This window comes from Rhinopithecus roxellana, chromosome 10, assembly GCF_007565055.1.
Source record: "Rhinopithecus roxellana isolate Shanxi Qingling chromosome 10, ASM756505v1, whole genome shotgun sequence".
Classification (NCBI taxonomy): domain Eukaryota; kingdom Metazoa; phylum Chordata; class Mammalia; order Primates; family Cercopithecidae; genus Rhinopithecus; species Rhinopithecus roxellana.
The window spans coordinates 139,830,251-139,852,971 of record NC_044558.1 but is presented as its reverse complement, the minus strand read 5'-3'; the positions used below and the strand labels follow the sequence as shown (position 1 = coordinate 139,852,971).

Sequence of the window (22,721 nt, the reverse complement as noted above, 5' to 3'; positions counted from 1 at the left end):
GGTTGCTGGCCTCTTGAATCTAACTTTATTTTCACTACAGCTCGAGTTTTTGGCTTTCAGGTGACAAGTGGCCCAGATGTCAGTTTACTTACATGTGCTCAGGAGAATTTCCTGCCATACCTACTGAAATCTGTCTCTGATCAAAGTGGTGGACCATACGACTGCAGATTGGCCTTGTGAAGTAGCTCATGCCTGTAATCCCAACACTTCGGGAGGCAGAGGTGGGAAGCTTGCTTGAGGCCAGGAGTTTAGGACCAGCCTGGGCAATACAGTGAGACCCCCGTCTCCACAAAAATAAAAAATAAAAATTAGCCAGGCATGGTAGTCCACACCTGTAGTTCCAGCTACTTGGGAGGCTGAGACAGGAAGGTCTCTGCAGCCTAGGAGTTCAAGGCTGCAGTGAACCATGATCCTGCCATGGCACTCCAGTGTGGGCAACCTGAGTGACACTTAAAAAAAAAAAAGACTGCAGGTCAACAAGTTATGATTGCAAATTTTAAGACAGCTTGAATAACATGAAAGAACACACTATTTTCTTATGCAGTTCGGAGTATGTTTAATTAGTCTATTGAATGAGTATCTCAAAATCCTATTGAAGTTACTATCTGGCAATGAGAAACTAATTCACTGATAATTATACATGCAAAGAAACTAATTATTAAAATAAGTTTTCATTTTGTTAGATGACTTTATAACGTTAAAAAATGGAAAAGTCCTGTAGGGAATGATTTGGAACATGGCCCAGACTCCAGCCCCAGGACCAAGGCACTCAATCCCCCAGCTGCTGGGAGTGTTGGTTGCTTATGGCTCACAGCTGAGTCCCTTTCTGCGCATCTCCCTCTCCAAAAGCCTTACCCAGTATTTTGCTTCCTCCCCAGAAACATCCCACATCCCACATTTAATGAGCAGTCAGTAAGAGGGTCTAAAGGTCTGCCCTGTGGCCTCAATTCAGGATGACTCTGAAAGGAAATCCCGGCTCCAGAGCCCCTATTGGATTGTCTGAGGCCTCTATTACAAATTGTTCACCGTTCAACTTCTTTCTCCCTCCGCCCAACCCGGCCTCCCTCACTCCATTATAGGTGTTGTTCTTAAGAGCATACTCCAGTAACCCTCCTGCAAACCAGTCTCCCCCCAACTCAGAGTCCAGGGGTTTTGAAAGCGCTCCTAGAAATCAGGCTTTAATGTGGGATTTTGAAGCTAGATCACCTGCCAGCCAGTTGCCAGTAAGAACCTCATCCCTGGTGAGTATTCAGAGCACCTGTCACGCTGCACGATGTGAATACTAATTTGAATCCACTCATGCTAAGCTGTGTCCCAACCTAGTTAACTGTATTTAAAATAAATAAATAAACCACAGGACTTGATGCATGTACTTTATTGCACTGAGTTTTTCTTGCTATAGCTTGGACAAGACTGCCATCTCCTGGAAGAGCTGATGAATACTGGGGACTGAGGTGCAATTGGGGAATCGGTACTATGAAATTGCCTGCGTCTCAGCAGCAACTCTCTCTGTGAAGTTAAACCAGTTCCTAACCTTTCTCAACCTCTGTGAGCAGCTTTTTGCACGGAACCAAGACTTCAAAGAACTTGCGCATCACAATCTTTTTACGTGAAAATTTAAATACAAGTTAACATTTGTGAAGCGTTATGTGCCAAATGCTTTAATTCTTAAGGTTCACAACAGTCTTATGAGGTAGGAACTATCATAAGCAGATCCACACTGCGAATGGGGACATTAAGTTTCAGGGAACTTATAAGCGCCGGCTCTGAGGCGGAATCGCCACTTGAAGTCGGAACTCAACCGCTGAGAGCCCAAGCTCCGTAACTACGTAACCACCTTGGGCATGCGCAGAAAAACACTGACGTACCTTCCCTAGGAGCGGCAAGCAGGTGGGTGTGGCAGGGCCCCTGCAATCCCAGCATTCCCTTCGTGCCGCCACCAATATGGCGGCGCCCATCTTTCGGTCCTTTTCCTGGGGCCGTTGGTCTGGTACCCTAAAACTCTCAGTATTCTTGCCCTTGGGGCTGCGTAAGGCCCACTCGGGCCCTCAGGGGTTACTGGCAGCGCAGAAGGCTCGAGGTCTGTTCAAGGACTTCTTCCCAGAGACGGGGACGAAAATAGAGCTCCCAGAGCTCTTCGACCGTGGCACGGCGAGTTTTCCTCAAACCATTTACTGTGGCTTCGACCCCACGGCGGACTCGCTTCATGTGGGCCATCTTCTTGCGCTGCTGGGCCTGTTTCATTTGCAGCGAGCGGGCCACAACGTGATCGCGCTAGTGGGAGGCGCCACGGCGCGCCTGGGAGACCCGAGCGGCCGTACCAAGGAACGCGAGGCGCTGGAGACAGAGCGCGTGCGAGCCAACGCGCGCGCCCTGCGCCTAGGGCTTGAGGCTCTGGCGGCTAATCACCAGCAGCTTTTCACTGATGGGCGCTCCTGGGGCAGCTTCACTGTGCTGGACAACTCGGCCTGGTACCAGAAGCAGCACCTGGTGGACTTTCTGGCGGCAGTTGGGGGTCACTTCCGCATGGGGACGCTGCTGAGCCGGCAGAGCGTGCAGCTGCGGCTCAAGAGCGCGGAGGGCATGAGCTTGGCCGAATTCTTTTACCAGGTGCTCCAGGCCTATGACTTCTATTACCTCTTCCAGCGTTATGGATGCAGGGTCCAGCTGGGCGGATCTGATCAGCTAGGCAACATTATGTCCGGATATGAGTTCATCAACAAGTAAGTGCCTTTAGACCCTTGGGAAATCCTGGGACCAAATAATTTACACACTAGTAGCCTGTGATTTACTCTTAGGATTGTAGGTTGCTGCCCTTCGTTCCAGCTCTTGTTGATTTTATCCCCATTAAGGGCGATAAAATCTATAATGGCGTTAATAACACTGGCTAATAAGAACTAAAGGGCTGAATTAAGGGTATTAAGAGTAAACGGTGTATTCTAAAAATTAGCTGGGCGTGGTGATGCACGCCTGTAATCCCAGCTCTTCGGGAGGCTGAGGCAGGAGAATGGCTTGAACCCGGGAGGCGAAGGTTGCAGTGAGCCGAGATCGCGCCACTGCACTCCAGCCTGGGCAACAGAGGGAGACTCCATCTTAAAAAAAAAAAAAAAAAAAAAGGGAAACCGTGTATTCTAGAGCTCTGCAGGAAACAGACCACTAGTGAAGATTTCGTCGGTCTGTTTTGGTACCCCTAAGTCGTCCTTTCTAATTACAGAAACTGCTTTTGTGTGTTTATACTAGAACGTGACTGGACCTCCTTGAGTAGCTAGCGTCTGCTTTAGCTCTGCACCCTCCATGAAACTAGTGTTAGTCCTTGGTTGGTATCTCAAAAAGTTTTTTCAACTCCAAATAACTGACAAGTAATGAGGGTCTAATAGCATTTTCTGGAGAGAGGTGAAGGATAGGGCTAGCTCATGTGCTACAGAGCAAAACACATGTTTAAAAGGCATTTAGAACATTTCCTTTAGTGTCTCTTCCTGACACCCTTTCACCCAGTTTTCTCCTTCCCACTCAGCCTTTCAAAATCTCTAGTCCATTGTTACGTAGCACTTCCCCTTGGCCTGCCTAGAAACTGCCTGGAACCACTAATGAGATTCAGAATGAATAGGGTGAGTACTGTAACAGTACATAAGAGGGACAAGAATTCAGATTTAGGAGGTCAAGGAAGTTTTCCTGGAGCAAGTAACCAGAAAGAAATCTCGAAGGTGAACAGTAGAACTTACCACGACTTGTGCTTGAGGCACATAATGAAATTGTTCTTTATGCATATCATAGGTTGACTGGAGAAGATGTATTTGGAATCACCGTTCCTCTAATTACAAGTACAACTGGAGCAAAGCTGGGAAAGTCTGCTGGCAACGCTGTTTGGCTAAACAGAGATAAGACATCTCCATTTGAATTGTATCAATTCTTTGTCAGGCAACCAGACGATTCAGTGGAAAGGTGAGTTTTGAATAATGGGCTCAGAAAAATTGACACCATAAACTCATGATGTAATTTTAGCCATTGAATCTATGTACATTTTATAGGTTTTTTGTTTTTAACTTAGTTTCTGTCTGCACATAAACCATTACATCATAGAAGACTAATTTTTACTGTGTTCCAAAGTTAAACACTTTGTTGGTTAAAGCAGAAAAACCACAGTAGATGGCTAGAAAATGTAGAGCCAACTTTTTGATCTATATCTAGCAAGTTCTTAGGATTTTATCACCTGCATATTCTAGTTTTTTCACTCCTTTCATCTTAAACTTGACTACCCTTATTTTTCCTTTGCCTTTCTTCTCTCACAAATATGACTTTAAAGATTCTCTTAAGAAATGATTTTCTCCTTAAATTAAATTGCCTTAAACTCTTGGAAGAATATGAATTAATGAGAAACAAACATACCTACAACAAAAAGTGAAAAAAATATTTTGATACTCTGTAACATCAAAGTAATCTAGGAATAATTCTTTAAGACTTAATAATAAATGACTTTCCTGCAAAATATTAAAAGATGCTATTGAGCAAAATAAAGACCTACATAAATGGAGAGTTAGACCATATTGATAGTACAAAAATATATCAGTTCTTTTTTGTTTTGTTTTGAAACAGAATCTCACTCCTATTGCCCAGGCTGGAGTGTAGTGGCACAATCTTGGCTCACTGTAGCCTGGAATTCCCAGGCTCAGGTGCACACCACTATGCCCAGCTAATTTTTTTTTTTTTTTTTTTTTTTAGTAGAGGTAGGGTTTCACCATGTTGCCCAGGCTGGTCTCAAACTCCTGGACTCAAGCGATCAACCTGCCTCAGACTCCCAAAGTGCTGGGATTACAGGCATGAGCCCCCACACCTGGCCAAGATACCAGTTCTGGATTTGATCCACATTTAGTACAGCACCAACCATATCTAAACCGACTTTTTGTGGAACTTGACAAGCTCATTGTAAGATTGACATAGAAATAAAAAGGGCTAAGATTGGCCAAGATGTTTTTGAAGAACAGCGTGGAAGATTATCATGCCTTATTATAAAATTTCAGTAATTATGTTTTTTTTCTCTTTAGATTTAGTCCTAGAATGTTTGACGATATAGTCCTGGGGTTTTGATGTATTGAGAATTGATAATCTTTTTTTTTTTTTTTTGAGACAGTGTCTCGTTTTGTTGCCCAGGCTGGAGTGTCCTCCGCCTCCTGGGTTCAAGCGATTCTCCTGAGTAGCTGGGACTACAGGCATGTGCCATCATGCCCGGCTAATTTTTGTATTTTTGTAGAGGCAGGGTTTCGCCATGTTGGCCAAACTGGTCTTGAACTCCTGACCTCAAGTGATCCACCCTCTTCAGCCTTCCAAAGTGCTGGGATTACAGGCTTGAGCTACCGCACCCAGCCTAGATAATTGATTATCTTTTTGAAAATTGCATTTTCTATCTGGTTCTGGTGTTTAGAAATACAATTAACTTTATATATATTATCTTTAAATCTAGCAACTTTGCCAAACTCATTATTTCTAATAATGACCTTTAGGTGTAAAGGTACACGTTTAAATGTAAAGTTAAGAGACCAATGGCACAGATTAGAGAATCCAGACACACTCTAGCATATATGGTCTCCTTATCTCTGGCAAAGGTGGCATTGTAGTTTGGGAAGACAGTCTTCAGTGAATATTGCTCCATTAGTTAGATGTCTTTGTGGGTGAAAAAAATGAAACTTAACCTTACATGGTACACAAAAGTCAATTCCAGGTAGATTATAGACCTAAATCTATATCAAAAGACAAAACAATAAAGCTTTTAGATAAATAGGAAAATGCCTTTATGACTTTAAGATAAAGATTCTTAAACAGGACACGAAAGGAAGAGATAGATAAGTTAGACTAAATTAAAAATAAGATCTGTTCATCATAAGTCACTGTTAAGAGTGGGAAATGATTGCTATTTTCAGTACATGTATCTAAATGATAAAGGGCTTGTATTCAAATTAATATAAAGAATTTCTTATTTCACATTGCATGTCTGTATCAAAACATCTCATGCACCCCTTAAGTATATACACCTGTATACCCACAAAAAATTGTTTAAATAATTTCAAAAATGAAAAATGAAAAAACGATGTAAATACTATATTAAACATAGTTATTTTAATGTTAAAAAAAGAAATTTCTCTAAGCCAGTGAGAAAAAGACAACCCAGCAGAACAAGGGAAACAGACTTGAACAGGTACTTCACAAAGATCCTATCCAAAGGCCAAAAACATAATAAAAAGGTGCTTAGTCCTTCATACTGAGAAGAAAAAATACAAGATAAAGGGCACGAGATACCATTATGCACCCTCCAGAATGGCTAAACAAAAGAGTTGGCAGAACCAAGTGCTGACAAGACTGTTCCAAGGTGGTGGGAGAATAAACGTATAGAACCACTTTGGGAAAACATTTGGCAGTACGTACTAAAGCTAAATGTGCACATAACCTGTGATCCAGCAGTTCCTCTTCTGGGCATATACCCAACAAATTAATGCACATATGCACCAACAGTGGTATATGAGGCTATTCAGAGCAGCATTAATAGCAATTGTCTAAAAATAGAAACAAAAAAGTTCACAGAAAAACACGTTGTAGGATAATCATAGCATGGAATGCTGTACATGCAGCATCATGGATGACTCGCCTAAACATATCGACGTGCCAGAAAATAAATTCTGTATGATTCCTTTTATATAAAATCCTACAGACAGGCAAAATTAAGTGATGCTCTTAAGGGAGGCATACTGAGATGTTAAAAAGTGTCAGGAAAGACAAGGAAGTGATTACTATCAAAGGCAAAATAGTGATTAACTTAGAGGGGTGTGTGATATATTTGCACATTCTTGGGTAAGGGCAATACTGTATTTCTTTTCTTTTCTTTTTTTTTTTTTGAGATGGAGTCTCACCTCTGTCACCAGGCTAGAGTGCAGTGGCGCAATCTTGGCTCACTGCAACCTCCACCTCCCGGGTTCAAGCAATTCTCCTGCCTCAGCCTTCTGAGTAGCTGGGACTTTTTGTGTATTTTTTAATAGAGATGGGGTTTCACCATGTTGTCCAGGCTGGTCTCAATCTCCTGACCTCATGATCCACCCACCTCGGCCTCCCAAAGTGCTGGGATTACAGGCGTGAGCCACCACGCCCGGCCCAATATTGTATTTCTTGACCATGGTAATGGTTACGTAGATGCTTTATGATTCATTAAGCTGTATCTTTGCGAATAATGTACTTTTTTCTGTGTGTTAGGTATTTCACCAAAGAAAAAGTTTAAAAAGAGAATACATATAGGATGATATTAATAGTCATATATCACTTAACAATAGGGATACAATCTGGGAAATGTGTTGTTGGTGATTTCATCATTGCAAATATCATAGAGTGTCCCCACGCAAACACAGATAGCATAGCCTACTACACACCTAGGCTATACAGTGTACCCTTCCTAGGGCAGAAACTTGTACAGCACATGACTGTACTAAATATTGAAGGCAATGGTAACACGAGGGTAAGTGTTTGTATACGTAAACGTAGAAAAGGTACCATATACTATGGCATTATAATGTTATGGACCACTGTTAGACCGTACCAGTCCATGGCCTATTAGGAACAGGGCCGCACAACAGGAGCTGAGTGGCAGGCGAGCGAGCATTACCACCTGGGTTCCATCTCCTGTCAGATCCCCTGTGGCATTAGATTCCTATAGGAGCACAAACCCTGTTGTGAACTGTGCATGCAAGAGACTAGGTTGCGCACTCCTTATGAGGATCTAACAAATGCCTGATGATCTGAAGTGAAACAGTTTCATTCTGAAACCACCTTCCCTCCCCATCGCCCCCTGGTGCCAAAATGGTTGGGGATCGAGGATAGATGCAGTCTGTCATTGACAGGAGCATCATTATGCAGAGCATGATGATTTATATCATTTTTTTAAATTACACAGTACTTTTTTTTATGGCCACATGCACATAAAAGTATAAAAACATGCTTGGGAAGGATGGCAGCACATAAACTTAGATTTATGGTTATCTCTGGGGGCAAGGCAGGGAATGTGATTGGACTGGGGCCTTCATCTATGCCTATTTTGTTCCTTTTAAAAAGGATACATGAGGCTGGGTGTGGTGGCTCACACCCATAATCCCAACACTTAGGGAGGCTGAGACAAAAGGATCACTTGAGCCCAGGAGTTTGAGACCAGCCTGGGCAACACGGGCGACCCTGTCTTTAAAAAAAAAAAATTAACAAATTAGCCAGATGTGGTGGCACAAGCCTGTGGTCCCGGCTACTTGGGAGGCTGAGGTGGGAGAATTGGTTGAGCCCAGGAGGTTGAGGTTACAGTGAGCCATGATCATGCCACTGCACTCCAGTCTGGGCAACAGCAAGACCCCCATCTCAAAAAAAAAAAAAAAAAAAAAAAGGAAAGAAATTGAAAACAAAGATGCCAAAATAGTAACACCTTAAATCTGGGTGATGTGTGCATGGGACCTACTATGTTCAGTATGTTTCTGTATGTTTGTTTCATATTTAAAAATAAGCAGGATAACTTTAAAGGGTAAAGGAGCTGGACATATAAATTAGGTATGGGATGTAACTCTTTTTTTTGTCCCAAAGGTACCTGAAGCTGTTTACTTTCCTGCCCCTTCCAGAGATTGATCATATCATGCAGCTGCATGTCAAAGAGCCAGAAAGGCGGGGTCCTCAGAAACGACTGGCAGCAGAAGTAACAAAGCTTGTTCATGGACGAGAAGGATTGGATTCTGCTAAAAGGTAGTCGTTTAGTATAATTAACACCTGATAGTTATTTAGTGGATGGACATGAGAAAGTAGGAGGTATGCTGTTTTAGGGTTATCTTGTCATTTATTACAAGGACTTTCAGTATTTGACTTAGCAATTTAAAATAGCCCCTGTTTATTGGAAAGAAGGATTATCTTGAATTAAGTTCATGAATTATACCAGATAGATGTTTAAAAAACTTTTAGTCTAGGCCGGGCGCAGTGGCTCACGCCTGTAATCCCAGCACATTGGGAGGCCAAGGTGGGCGGATCACGAGGTCAGGAGTTCGAGACCAGCCTGACCAACATGGTGAAACCCCATCTCTACTAAAAATACAAAAATTTGCTGGGCATGGTGGCACACGCCTGTAATCCCAGCTACTCAGGAGGCTGAGGCAGGAGAATCACTTGAACCCAGGAGGCGGAGGTTGCAGTGAGCTGAGATCACACCATTGCAATCCAGCCAGGGCAACAGAGCAAGACTCCATCTCAAAAAAAAAAAAAAAAAAAACTTTTAGTCTAGAACTTGGACACTCTATAATTGGTTAATGGGTATTAGAACATGTATTTGAATAAACATTTATATAATGTGGCTCTTAAAATGTGTTTTTCAGGTGTACACAAGCCCTTTATCATAGTAGCATAGATGCACTGGAGGTCATGTCTGATCAGGAGTTAAAAGAGTTGTTTAAAGAAGCTCCATTTTCTGAATTTTTTCTCGATCCTGGAACAAGTGTCCTAGATACCTGCCGCAAAGCAAATGCCATTCCAGATGGTCCCCGAGGGTAAGATTATTTAACTTTTAGATTTACAGTTAATTCACCATTAAATGTTACAGTTCACAAGGCCAGGAGCAGTGGCTCACGCCTGTAATCCCAGCACTTTGGGAGGCAGAAGCAGGCGTATCACGAGGTCAGGAGATGGAGACCATCCTGGCTAACACGGTGAAACCCCGTCTCTACTAAAAATACAAAAAATTAGCCAGGCGTGGGGGCAGGTGCCTGTAGTCCCAGCTACTTGGGAGGCTGAGGCAGGAGAATGGCATCAACTCGGGAGGCGGAGCTTGCAGTGAGCAGAGATCCCACCACTGCACTCCAGCCTGGGCGACAGAGCGAGACTCCGTCTCAAACAATAAATAAATAAATAAAATGTTACAGTTCACAGCATGTGTTTCCAGAGAGGGTGTTTTCCTGACAATGCTTTAGTGGCATCTCTTCCTTAGAAAAGTTAGTTTAGTCCAAGAATAAAGTATAGCCTGAGAGTACTTATTGTTGAAAATACCTTACATTTTCTATAATAGTACAATACTCATATACTGTCTCTTACTACATCTAACCCAGTCTTTCCTTCAACACTGGAAAAGTGCATTTTAGGGACATGTTGTTCAGTAAATATACTGGCATCAGTGTACGGCTTAGGGATATGGTCACAATTTTAGAGGGATGCAGAAACAGAGGCCCTGTGTAACAGATTCACCCAGCCCCTCTCATAGTCTGTATCCTCTTTATACTCAGGGATGGGAAAGGTTACCTATCGATAGTATTATCTGAATTTCTGAAAATGAAATGAGCAATAATGGCCAAAACCGCAAGTACTTTTGCACTGACCTACTAACGTCATAAGACTATTATTGTAAACTATATAATAATCCCCTTGAGAACTGCATTTTCTATTCAGGAATTGAGTAGAATATTTTAATTCCTCAGTTATGAGGTATTAAAGAATAAGGTGTTTCACAAAAAAATAATTCAGCATATAATTGATGCTTATCCATTTTTAAATGAGCAGTGAAATGGAAGGAAAAGTGTTGGGTAGCCAGAAGACCCCCGGGTGCCTCTTTTACAGGAGTTCACACATAAGTCAAATGGTTATCAGCCATATCATGGCCATGATTATGAATGACATTTGTTATAGCTGCTGTTCTCTTTCAATTGTCTTGGATTGTTTGCCTCTGTCCTAAGAGTCCTAGATTATTCTGCCTGGAGAAAGCACCCATTGTCTCCCTATGCATCACCTGCCACTCCACCTTAGTGATTCCCTCATCTGCTGGTTTAATACACAGTGAATTTGAGGCTGGTGTCTTATACTTCCCTAGAGTACGTCACGGAGACAAGTAATTTTCCTCACTATGGAAGCCGATTTTGTTTTCTTCTCAGTGTTGTTGTGGTGTGTTCACTAATACTGGAAGCTTTACCACTACTAAAGATGACACCACATCTGATTTAGCCAGGGCTCTAAGTAATACTGATTATATTTTTTTATATTATATAAGCTAAATAGGTTTGGTGCATTTAAATAAAACTTAGAACATGATCTGGAAACCAGCAGGCAACGTAAAATAATACTTCCTAAAAAAAAGGAATCTGCCTTAAGTAGAAAATCTTTTACTGATGAGTTTTATAAAACCATGTCCATGGCCAGGTATGGTAGCTCACACCTGTAATCCCAGCACTTTGGAAGGCCGGGGGCGGGAGGATTGCTTGGGGCCAGGAATTCGAGATCCGTGTGGGCAAGAATGTAGTGAGACTCCGTCTCTACCCAAAAAAAAAAAAAAGTATAAAAATATTTTTAAAACGATGTCAGTAGTTGTTTCTTAATTTGGTAACACATTCAGATGAGAGAAAACCACCATTTATCTTTATTAAGGACTTCCAAAGATCTAGCCATGCTGTAGTCCTGACTTCTCAGATCTCACCACTTTCTAGCTGCTCCCATGTTTCCTGACGATTGTCAAGGTAGCTTCACTCCCAGTTTAAGTATCTCTTTTTTCAGTGAAATGTTCAGCCCTCACCTACCCAGTGTGCCCCTAGAACAACTTCTCCTAGGTCTTTTTTGGTTTTTTCTTGAGACGGAGTCTCGCTCTGTTGCCCAGGCCGGAGTGCAGTGGCGCGATCTCAGCTCACTGCAACCTCTGCCTCCCGGGTTCAAGCAGTTCTGCCTCAGCCTCCCGAGTAGCTGGGATTACAGGCACCCGCCACCACACCCGGCTCATTTTTTTTGTATATTTTAGTAGAGACGGGGTTTCACCATGTTAGGCAGGATGGTCTTGATCTCCTGACCTTGTGATCTGCCCGCCTCGGCCTGTCAAAGTGCTGAGATTTCAGGCGTGAGGCACCGTGCCCAGCTTCTCCTAGGTCAGCATTAATCACAGTGTGTTGTCATTGTTCATTTATTTATCTTTATCTCTCTGCTAGATTGCAGTACCATTTATATTTAGCACATAGAGCTCTGTAAATGTTTAGTGAATTAGTTGGATGATAAATAACTCCAGTGAAATTTATTTAACTTTATATATGCCATCAATTTTGGTTAGTAATCTGATGTATTAGATCAGCTATGGATCTCCAATTTCTGAAACCAACCAATTTCATTTTTAAGAAAATTTTTCATTTTAACAATTTGCTATTTGCATAGTCTCAATATAATTTGCAAGGACTTTCCAGCTTCATAAGCAAGTTTCCTAAAGATTTCTGTAGCTAACACTGTAGTTGTGACTTGTGTCTCATGGATAGTTTACTGAAAGCAACAATTGTTCTCTTTTATTTTTAGAAGTTTCTTTTCTGTGATTTTTTTTCCCCAAGGTGGTGGGGGGGAATTCTCCATTATTCCTATTCACTTCGTTTTTAAAGCCACTACCAACTGAATAGTTAGCAAAAGCAGTGAGATATGCCAGCTCTTTTTCTCCACTAAACAAGAAATTTACCTTTATGCCTTGCATCTCAGATGCAAGGCATAAATTCCAGCCAGGTGCAGTGGTTCACACCTGTATTCCCAGCACTTTAGGAGGCCGAAGCAGGTGGATCACCTGAGGTCGGGAGTTTGAGACCAGCCTGGCCAACATGGCGAAACCCGTCTCTACTGAAAATACAAAAATTAGCCAGGTGTGGTGGCAGGCACCTGTAATCCCAGCTACTCTGGAGGCTGAGGCAGAAGAATCACTTAGAACGCAGGAGGCGGAGGTTGCAGTGAACTGAGATCACACCAGCCTGGGCTACAGAGCAAGACTGTGTCTCAAAAAGAAACAAAAAACAAAGAGCATTAAAGAGAGGCAGAATCTATTAATAGAGCAAACACGAAGGTAACAGTCCAGGGCCACATGTTCTCAACTGGAGAGCCTCTGAAATCTAAGTGAACAGTCTTTGGGGGACAGATCAACAGTGATTGGATCTCTCTACTTACTAAACGTTTCTGTTTTTTAGGTATCGAATGATAACAGAAGGTGGAGTCAGCATAAATCACCGACAAGTAACAAATCCTGAGAGTGTTTTAGTTGTTGGACAACATATTCTCAAGAATGGACTTTCCTTACTTAAAATAGGAAAAAGAAATTTCTACATTATAAAATGGCTTCAGTTATGATGAAAAGTCCTTCATGTTGTCCAAATAAACTTAACCATCCTTCATTCTCAAGACCTCTGAAGGGCTGGCTCCAGAACTTAGACCTTTGCTTATGCAAATCAGAAAAATAGAATGGACTAGGACTCAGTGTGAGTAACTTCATTATTTTTATGGGCCGGTTAATAAATATTTGTTTAATGATGGGATGTTTTATTTTCTGATGTACAAACCTTGATTACCATAAAAAACCATGACTTTCAGGGTTAATCTCTTTATACTTCAGAAGAGAAAGAAATGCTGGCTTTCGTATCTTACCCTTCCTGCTCTCCTTTTTGTAGTGACGAGGAACAATGAAAAAGAGGTAGTGTAAGGAATTGTGAGGCAGGGTGCAGTGGCTCACACCTATAATCCCAGCACTTTGAGAGGCCAAGCTGGGCAAATCGCTTGAGGCCAGGAGTTTGAGACCAGCCTGGCCAACAGGGTGAAACCCTGTCTCTACTGAAAATATAAAAATTAGTCAGGCATGGAGGCAGACCTGTAACTCCAGCTAAAGAGCCTGAGCTGCGAGAATCACTCAAACCCAGTAGATGGAAGTTGCAGTGAGCTGAGATCACACCACTGCACTCCAGCCTGGGAGATAGCATGAGTAGTGAGTGACACTCTGTCTCAAAAAAATAAATTGTAGCTGCTTTTGTATCAGATATGGAGCACCCATCTCACTAATGTTATATAGTTGTTTATAAAATCAACAGGGCCTCTAGTGTCCACATTAGAAATGGAAAAACTAGTATTAAAAACTTTGATTCGAAATTTGATTTTTTTGTAGTTCAGGGAGCAAATGTAGTTCTCCTTAAAAAGGAGAAAAGTTAGATGAGGCCATGGTTGCTTTGAGAAATTACAGCAAGAAGTAGTTTCTTTACAAAGAATAGTACAAAAATCAGTATGTGACTTTTCAGAAAGTTTCTAATTCAGTTTTCTAGTTCCTTGCCTGTGTTCCAGTGTAATTCTATTCACATTAAGCCTGGTTTTGTCAGTAGATTCCTATGGTAGCAATGTTTTTTTAAATTTAGAAATTTAAATTGGTTTTAAGTTTCAACTTTTCCCCCCAGACAGATTCCAACTTGAGGTAAATTAAAAAGTTATACCCCCAAAATAAAGGCAATTATACCAAATATGCAATCATATGAGAATATCAAAAAGTATCCAGGTAAGGAAAGTTTTCAGGTCAAACTTAAAGGATTTGGAATCAAGACTGAGCTAGCTCTGCAAACATGAGGCAAATTAATTCTCCAGAACTATTTCCATATCTTAAAAATCAAGGCAGTGGCCTCCCTGTTGCCTTGAGGATCAAGTGAATCACATACAAAATGATTAATCAGATTTCTTTTGAAAACCTTACAGGCAGCAGAGCATGGCTTTAGTGTTCAAATTCTAGCCATGTACTACCTGGATTACTTGGAGCAAGTCACTGTCTTCATACGCAAAAATGGAGATGTTATAATACCTTGGTGAACTGTCAGAATCTGGTAGGAAAAAAGTCATAAAATGTTTGGTATTCTATACAGTTATGTTCCAAAATAGATTTAGGTATTAAAAAGCTCTTTCTTTTCTCTCTCTCCCTTTCTCTGGGAGAAAAGTTAAGAATTCATTTTTTGACAAACTTTAATGTCATTTCATACCAGCAATTTTATTTACACAGCAAGTACAGGTATGTTATAAATGTCAGAGATCATCTCTACATTTCAGATCTTGATTCAGTTTAAGGGCCAACAAAGGAAGGTTTTTCTCTTTCCATTAAGTTTCTTGCCTCCGATTTTTGTTGTACAAAGTGTGTAGTACTAACAAGTGCATTACCATAGTATGTCTTTAATTTTCAATTTGAAATCTGATGTGCTTGAGAAAAGTGCATCAAAAATTTTTGTTTTTGTTTTCCTTACAAATTCAAAAGACTAGAATAATGGTAGTCATCTGGAAAAAGTAAATCATGGATGGCTATAATTTTGAAACTGATGCTTAATGATGGCAGTGATTTTTAAGTGTGGTAACGTTTTGGGAGCATGTATCCTCTCTCAAGGTGGTACTAGTAAGAGATTCAAAGTAGTACCATATCGGATCAGACTGATGATGTGGGGTTTTTTATGTGTGAGATCAGTTGGTGAGCCTGTTGTTCCTTAGTAAATTGATGCCATAAGCTAAAGTTAACATATTCATATTTTCCCTGCCAGTAGTCCTTCATAAATATCGGGTCATAAACTGAAAAAAAAAAAAAATTATCTGCAATATAAATGTATTGTCTATTAGAAATGGGGCTAGATGTCTTAAGGATTTCTAAGTATATCTTAAAATTTATAATGTTGTGGTTCATACCAAGAATCATCTGGGGAATTTTAACAAAATATGTATATGTTCTAAACCTCATCACTACCCCATAAATGCAGCTTAAATCTGAAGGAGTATGTGTATCTGGGTGTTTTTCTTTTTTCTTTTTTGAGATGGAGTTTCGCTCTTGTTGCCCAGGCTGGAGTGCAATGGCACGATCTTAGCTCACCACAACCTCCACCTCCCGGGTTCAAGTGATTCTCTTGCCTCACCCTCCCGAGTAGCTGGGATTACAGGCATGCGCCACCACGCCGGGCTAATTTTGTATTTTTAGTAGAGACGGGGTTTCTCCGTGTTGGTCAAGCTGGTCTCCAACTCCTGACCTCAGGTGATCTGCCTGCCTCGGCCTCCCAAAGTGCTGGGATTACAGGCGTGAGCTACCACGCCTGGCCTTGGGTGTTTCTTTCAGCTCCTCCAGTACTTTCATACTATTCTAATACATTTTGTTGGTATGAAGCAAAAGTAGCTATTACCAGTGCATACATACAGTACATTGGTTTTAAGTTCCACCTCAAAGTGAATCTTAGAGCCTGGTTTAAGTGCTCCACTTTAGAGAGATATACCTTAATTACTACTGTATTTGCAAATTAAGGGAAATTTAGGTCATCATTTGATTTTCTAAAACCTAAAAGGAACTGGCCATCATTACCAAGTCTTTCTAGATAATCAAGGGTAGATGGCTGTTTTTAATGTAGGAATTAATGTACACATTCCAGCTTTCAGGTTTAAGTATGAATCAAAGCATATTTTAATTTGCTAGCGCAAATGGACCCAGAATTGGAAGGGCTATGTAACTACACAGTATGCACACCACATCCATGTCAGTGTCACAGATCCTCTTGTGCATTCAGCTTTCTTAAAAACACATCAAAGGCTGCAGAGAAGCTCAGAAAAACTAAATTGCAGGACAGGTGGAATACAATGACTATGTGAGGAACTTGCCAACTCACATCTTTCAAAGCCAGATCAGCTTATATAGTACATGCATTATAGTCATATGAAATGTTCTCTTGGTGCTTTCTTCTTGGAGGAGTATGGCAGCAGCTTTGAGACTACTAACAAAGATTATTACACAGGTCATCTTATCCACAGGCAAACTGCTTTGCACAGCTAGAACATTAACAGTTCTTTTTAAGTTCAGATGAAACTGTCACAAGACAGACTTGATGTATTTTACATATACTGGGAAACTTTAGAAACAGCCATTTATTATTTGGATTAAATGTGTGATTTGTTCTGCAATATGGAATACACTTTTCAGTTTATAGCCAGTCTTCACATGAGCAGATTCATACCACTGCAACACACAGGAGTTCATAAATAAGATTCTACTCAGGTAGGCAGTAACTAGCAAGTTTTGAGTCAACAAAGTCTCAGTATTACATAGTTCTCTTCACCAAAGATGAGTCTCTCGGATTTCAGCAATAATTTGACTGGCTCCTTGTAATGCCTGCATTAAAGGAAATAAAAATTTTAAATGCTATTACAAAGTTATGAAATTAATCTGAATTATGCGGGGTGATTTTTCCAATGTATATGTGGTAGCTTTATAACTAACCAATATCTTCTCTGGAATTTGAATCTAATCAAGTACCGGCCGGGTGCGGTGGCTCATGCCTGTAATCCCAGCACTTAATCCCAGTACTCTGGGAGGCTGAGGTGGGCAGATCATGAGGTCAGGATATCAAGACCATCCTAGCTAACACGGTCTCTACTAAAAATACCAAAAAGCAGCCGGGCGTAGTGGCGGGCACCTATGGTCCCAGCTACTCTGGAGGCTGAGGCAGGAGAATGGCGTGAACCCAGGAGGCGGAGCTTGCAATGAGCTGAGAGATGGCACCACTGCACCCTAGCCTGGGCTACAGAGCAAGACTCCGTCTCAAAAAAAAAAGATTTTTATCAAGTACCAATAGGAAACAAGCCTAGCTAGAATATAAAGACTATATACATCCAATAATCAAACTGCATTTAACACTATTTCTATGTTTCTATCTACTACCCAAGTATAAAAATTCCAAAGGTTCACAGTACCTTTAGCATATCAGCTGCTTCTTTCCTGCGCTGTGCCATGTCCTCAGATTCAGTCAGAAGATCATCCAATAAGGATGATTTATAGAGCTGGCCTACTAGCTCACTCTGAAGAGTGTCTTTCACATGATTAACCAAAAAATGCATTACTGCCTTTGGCACACTGCAAACAAAACCAAATTACGGAATGTTAGCCAAAATTCTACTTTTAATAATCTGGGCTTAGAAAATAACCTCATGAAATAAAGTTAAGTAAGAACACTGTACTACTTTGGATATTTCATTAATGGCGTAATCACCCTTTATATTTTTGCTTAATTATAATTAAACATTAAGAAAAGCAGTTCTCGGCCGGGCCCAGTGGCTCATGCCTGTAATCCCAGCACTTCAGGAGGCTGAGGCGGGTGGATTGCTTGAGGCCAGGAGTTTGACACCAGCATGGCCAACATGGTGAAACCCCATCGGCACTAAAACTACAAAAATTAGCTTAGCCTGGTGGCACATGCCTGTGATCCCAGCTACTCGAGAGGCTGAGCTACTTTACCTTCTTTCCATCATCCTTATTTCAAAACTCTTCAATAGGCATTTATTCATAATAGCCAATAAGTGAGAAAAACACAAACATCAGCTGATGAATGGATAACACAGTATATCTCTATAATCTAGTATTATTCACAGATAAAAAGATACATCACTTAATGACAAGGATATGCTCTGAGAAATGCATTATTAGATGATTTCATTACGTGATCACCACAGAGAGTCCTTACACAAATGTAGATGGTACAGCCTACGATATGCCTAAGCTATATGGGATAGCCTATTGCTCCTAGGCTACAAACATGTACAGCATGTTACTGTACTGAATAGGGAACTGTAATACAATGGGAAGAATTCGTGTATCTAAACATAGAAAATGTACAGCAAAAATATGATATTATAATCTAATGGGAACACATTCAAATATGTTGTGTGTTGACTAAAATGTTATGTGGCGCATGACTATACTGATTCATACTACAATACAGATGAGGCTTGAAAACATTAAGTGAGCCAGGTGCGATGGCTCACGCCTGTAATCCCAGCACTTTGAGAGGCCGAGACAGGTGAATCACCTGACGTCAGGAGTTCGAGACCAGCCTGGCTAATATGGTGAAACCCGTCTCTACTAAAAATACAAAAATCAGCCAGGCATGGTGCTGCACACCTGTTATCCCAGCTACTCAGGAGGCTAAGGCAGGAGAATCGCTTGAACCCCGAAGGCAGAGGTTGAAGTGGGCCAAGACTGCGCCACTGCACCCCAGCCTGAGCGACAAAGCGAGACTCCATCTCAAAACAAAAACACCCTCTGTAGGGGATGGGGGCAATGAAGGAGACAAATGGAATTTTTTCAAGCCCACAGTGTAAAACACTAGGAACTATTATTTCTACTACAAGCTACAGGTTTAAAAAGTCTACAAGCAAAAAAGATAAATGGTTCTACAGACAAAATCATTTATTTCAATATGAAATATATTTATTACTCTGTGCAGTAAAATTCATCTTAGCTGCTGACAGATTACCAAAAACTGGATACAGAATATTTTCTAATAGATCACGTCATACAACTAAATGTGTATTTTCCCTATTACTGCATGAAAATGACATACCAGGCAACATGAAGGAGAAGATGCAGTAGGGGAGTCGACACATGCAAAAACATTCTGAACGAGAAACCGTATACATATTTCTTAGTAAAAGACATTTGTTTTGATACTTTGGAAAACCAAGTTAAATTAAAAAGGCAAGTCAGTGTTACTAGCCAAAATAATTAATGAAACTACTAAATTAAAATTTAGGAAAAAAACATTTTCTTAAATGACTCAAAATGTGGCAGCCATATAGAACAAAAGATTCATTTTAATAGCTTTTTCTAGCTGATACATGAGGTCCTAGTCATTCTATGTTAACAAACTGAGTCTTGCTACAAGTTACCAAAGGACTATCAGAGAATCCACTCGATGATTTAGAATAAAAACCTAAAATTTTAAAAATACATGTATTTTTCAAAACAGATCATAGAATCATCCAGCAGTATTAGAGCCTGTGATTTACAGTAAGTAATACTAACCTGTCTTGAATATTCTTTCTGACAATGAGAAAATATGATTTAATGAGTCGTTCAATAACCTCACAATCTCGCTGTTCCCGAGCAGATAGTTTCCGTGCAACAGGAACTGGCTAAATAGGGATGAGGGGGGTAAAAATGTTACTTTTGTGACACTTTGAAATGGCAGCATTTAACATCTGAAAGTTATATAAGTTTTTGAGACTTTAGTTCTTTCTGTCTAATCATTTTCCTACTAACTTGGTCATCTTATCAGACCTAAACCAAATTGTCATGGCTTACCACATCCAGCAGATTCACAGCATGACCTTTTTGTGGACTGGCTGGCATAATTGGAATGGGTTTTGATTTTTCTTCTGCTAATAACTCTTCAGCTTTTGAAGTTTTCAGCATTCCTCTCCAATTGCCTGTTGTTGGTTCTTGAACACCATCTCCAACCCCACCACCTCCAGATGCAACCTGAAAAAACATGTTCCAAAACCTATACCAACCACATCATATCTGACCTTAACTAAAACAAAGTTCATTTTATTTCACAGTAGTCAATATACATCCAGTACCCATCTGAAGTTTATTCATACAGATAATGAGGTCAGAAGGAGACAGTAGGTAGCATGTATAACTGAAACTCTGACCTAGCTAAATAAGAGGTTCTGCTGTAAGTTGTTTGCAAGGCATCAACCAATTTATGTTCTATTTAATTCCTTTTTTCTTTATCATTCGCTCGCTAACTTTTCAAAATCATTCCTCTTCTCCCACCCTTCAAACACTAAATTGTAGAAAAAGTATATGCTGCCCTTAAAATCAAAACTACTCGTTAAAAGCACAAAGAACTGCCATTCAGTTTAAGTAATCATAAACACTGTTAAACTCTAAAAGTTCCATGAACTTATGTCCCTGAAGTTAAGAGTTTATGTATTTCAAGTCAATTTACATTCCTATAGTCAACAAAATGCCATAAGGTATAAGTAAGAACTCTTTAACAAAAAGCAAGACTACATTTGCTATTCGTAGGTTGACAGTCACTATGAGTTGTTTCAAATGTGGAATGTGATAAACACAACAGAAATCCCCTCAACCTCTGTACTCTTAAGGATTTGTGGAAAGAAATCTAGTGCTATCACATTAATCACAAGTGCTTTTACACCTTATTTTCTAGAAAATTTATTAATCTTGACTTCTAAAAGTAAAAAATGACTTTATAATGGAAAAACATAATTCATCAACATTTAAGAGGGTTTTTTTTTAGTTATTCTTTAAGAGCTTACAATCTAAAAATGGATTATAAAAATTTAATAGAGGATTATGGCAGTAAGAAAAATGGTAGTTTGGGGTAGCATCCTGAATCAAAATACTTGCTAAAATCTGTCTTTAATATGTCAGTTAAGGTGAACTATAAATATACGTAGTATATTTATATTACACATATTACACATTAACTTAAAAATGAGTAATTAGGTTTTTATACATGAATGACATACCAAATGAACTCTTAAGGAGAGTGAGCACATTCAGTGTGATGTCATGAATGAAATAAAACTTGTGCAGTGATTTAGATGGTTCGCTCAATATCTGAGCACAGTGGGGCTGAGAGAAGATAAGACATTTATAAACTTTTATCTCAAGTTCAGAACTTTAAATCTGGATAATTAAGGAAAGGAACTAAATGGCAGAAAATCTTGAAATAGCAATGAGTCTGAATAATTTATACATTATTTAATTTTCCTCTAAAATGGTTGTCAAGAATTGAAAACAGTCTCAAACTCTCACAGTCCCCCTGTTTGTTTTTAATTTGCTTAAGCTTCTGAAGCATATGTGAAGCTATATATAGGGTAACAAGTGCAAACTAACTGGAAGCATAAGAAAGAAGCATTAGATTAGAGGATTATCTATTAGTACTGAACAGATCTCAAGATCTTTAAAGAGGAAAGGAAATGTCCAAAAATACAATTCCATCTCTGAAATCTAGGAAATGTCTGAGTTTCCTATCAAAATATGTTAAATTTCCTATCAAAATTTAAAACTATTCTTGAAGGTCACAGAAAACAGTCAGAAAGCCTATTATTGTTACTAATTAAAACGTTTAACGCCATCTTCCACAGGTTAGATAAAAGGAACATTAAGAACATAACACAGACAAATAGATACCACTACACAAACAGGTTATTTAATGGTGTTACAGTGTTTCAGTGAGAACCAAAGGTACCAACATTTCCATTCTGAAGCAAGAGACTCACATTTTTAGTTTCTCTTCTGCTGTCCTGAATTAACTGTTGAAAGATATGTTAAAACATGCAATTTAACAAGCAAAATTTAAATACCAATGGGTTGAAATTCAAAAAGTGCAGGATAATTTCCTCTTTAAATTACTTCTTTTTCTGTGTGCATCTTCTATATTGCAAGCAAAAGCATGTCAACAATATAAACTATGCATTGCATTGTTATATAATTTTAAAATATATATTAGACTAAAGTGATCTGACCTTAGCACGGTATCCCATATTAATATTCTTCTATTCAGTGTATTGTTTCCAGAAGATTATGTTGTACCAAAGAACTAGGCATGCAGGCTTAGATTAAGAATCAGAACAGACCTTGCCATCAGCCTCAGCAGAAGCAGCAGGGGAGGGCTCCTGGGAGGCAGGTGCCAAAGCACTTGGAACTTTAGAAGACTAAAGGCAAAAAATGCAGGGGGGGGAAAAAAAATCAAGGATGCAAAAATGCATTCAGGAACACTCTATAAATGTGAATTTTTCCCTTCTGTAACAAAATCGTAAAATAACATGAAAAATGAAAATAATCATGGGAGATAAAATTGTTTATTCTGCCTTATTTCCTTCACCATTGTCACCTTTGTTAAAAGTTTCCTTCAGATGAATACATAATAAAAATCCAAATCCAAAAGCTTCATTTTTATTTTTGGTATTTGATAAGATTCTTTTCTGGCAAAGAAGTCAAGGTAAAAGATTTTTATACACACTTTAGTATTACAACTATTATAAGTATTACTAGTAATTAAAAACTCTATTCTGTGTATACTGTGTTTTCCAAGAAACCCTCTTATAATAAAATCTTTAGTCATTTCAACTATTTACATAAAGTCACTGAC

The 22,721-nt window shown here is 39.7% G+C and overlaps 2 protein-coding genes across 6 annotated transcripts in view; one reads left to right on the top strand and one right to left on the bottom strand.

Annotated features, from left to right (window-relative positions):
• The first annotated feature begins 1,872 nt into the window (after positions 1 to 1,872).
• YARS2 (tyrosyl-tRNA synthetase 2) lies at positions 1,873 to 13,769 on the top strand. The gene is made up of 5 exons (XM_010370987.2): positions 1,873 to 2,723; positions 3,775 to 3,942; positions 8,599 to 8,754; positions 9,375 to 9,545; positions 12,960 to 13,769. Exons 1-5 carry the CDS (start codon positions 1,945 to 1,947, stop codon positions 13,117 to 13,119), a joined length of 1,434 nt encoding a protein of 477 aa, XP_010369289.1. The 5' UTR covers positions 1,873 to 1,944; the 3' UTR covers positions 13,120 to 13,769.
• Positions 13,770 to 14,764: 995 nt separating this feature from the next.
• The window catches only part of DNM1L (dynamin 1 like), a 67,559-nt gene continuing 59,602 nt past the window's right edge, over positions 14,765 to 22,721 (bottom strand). For 2 of the 5 annotated variants that reach the window (XM_010370983.2, XM_030938416.1), the window contains 6 exons: positions 22,207 to 22,284; positions 21,850 to 21,882; positions 19,895 to 20,071; positions 19,616 to 19,725; positions 17,509 to 17,668; positions 14,765 to 16,927 (listed from right to left, as the gene is read on the bottom strand). In XM_010370983.2, coding sequence (XP_010369285.1) covers positions 16,871 to 16,927; positions 17,509 to 17,668; positions 19,616 to 19,725; positions 19,895 to 20,071; positions 21,850 to 21,882; positions 22,207 to 22,284 — 615 coding nt within the window. In that variant the 3' untranslated portion in view covers positions 14,765 to 16,870. The remainder of the gene's footprint in view (positions 16,928 to 17,508; positions 17,669 to 19,615; positions 19,726 to 19,894; positions 20,072 to 21,849; positions 21,883 to 22,206; positions 22,285 to 22,721) is intronic. The other 3 variants (XM_010370980.2, XM_010370984.2, XM_010370986.2) reach the window with 3 other exon arrangements.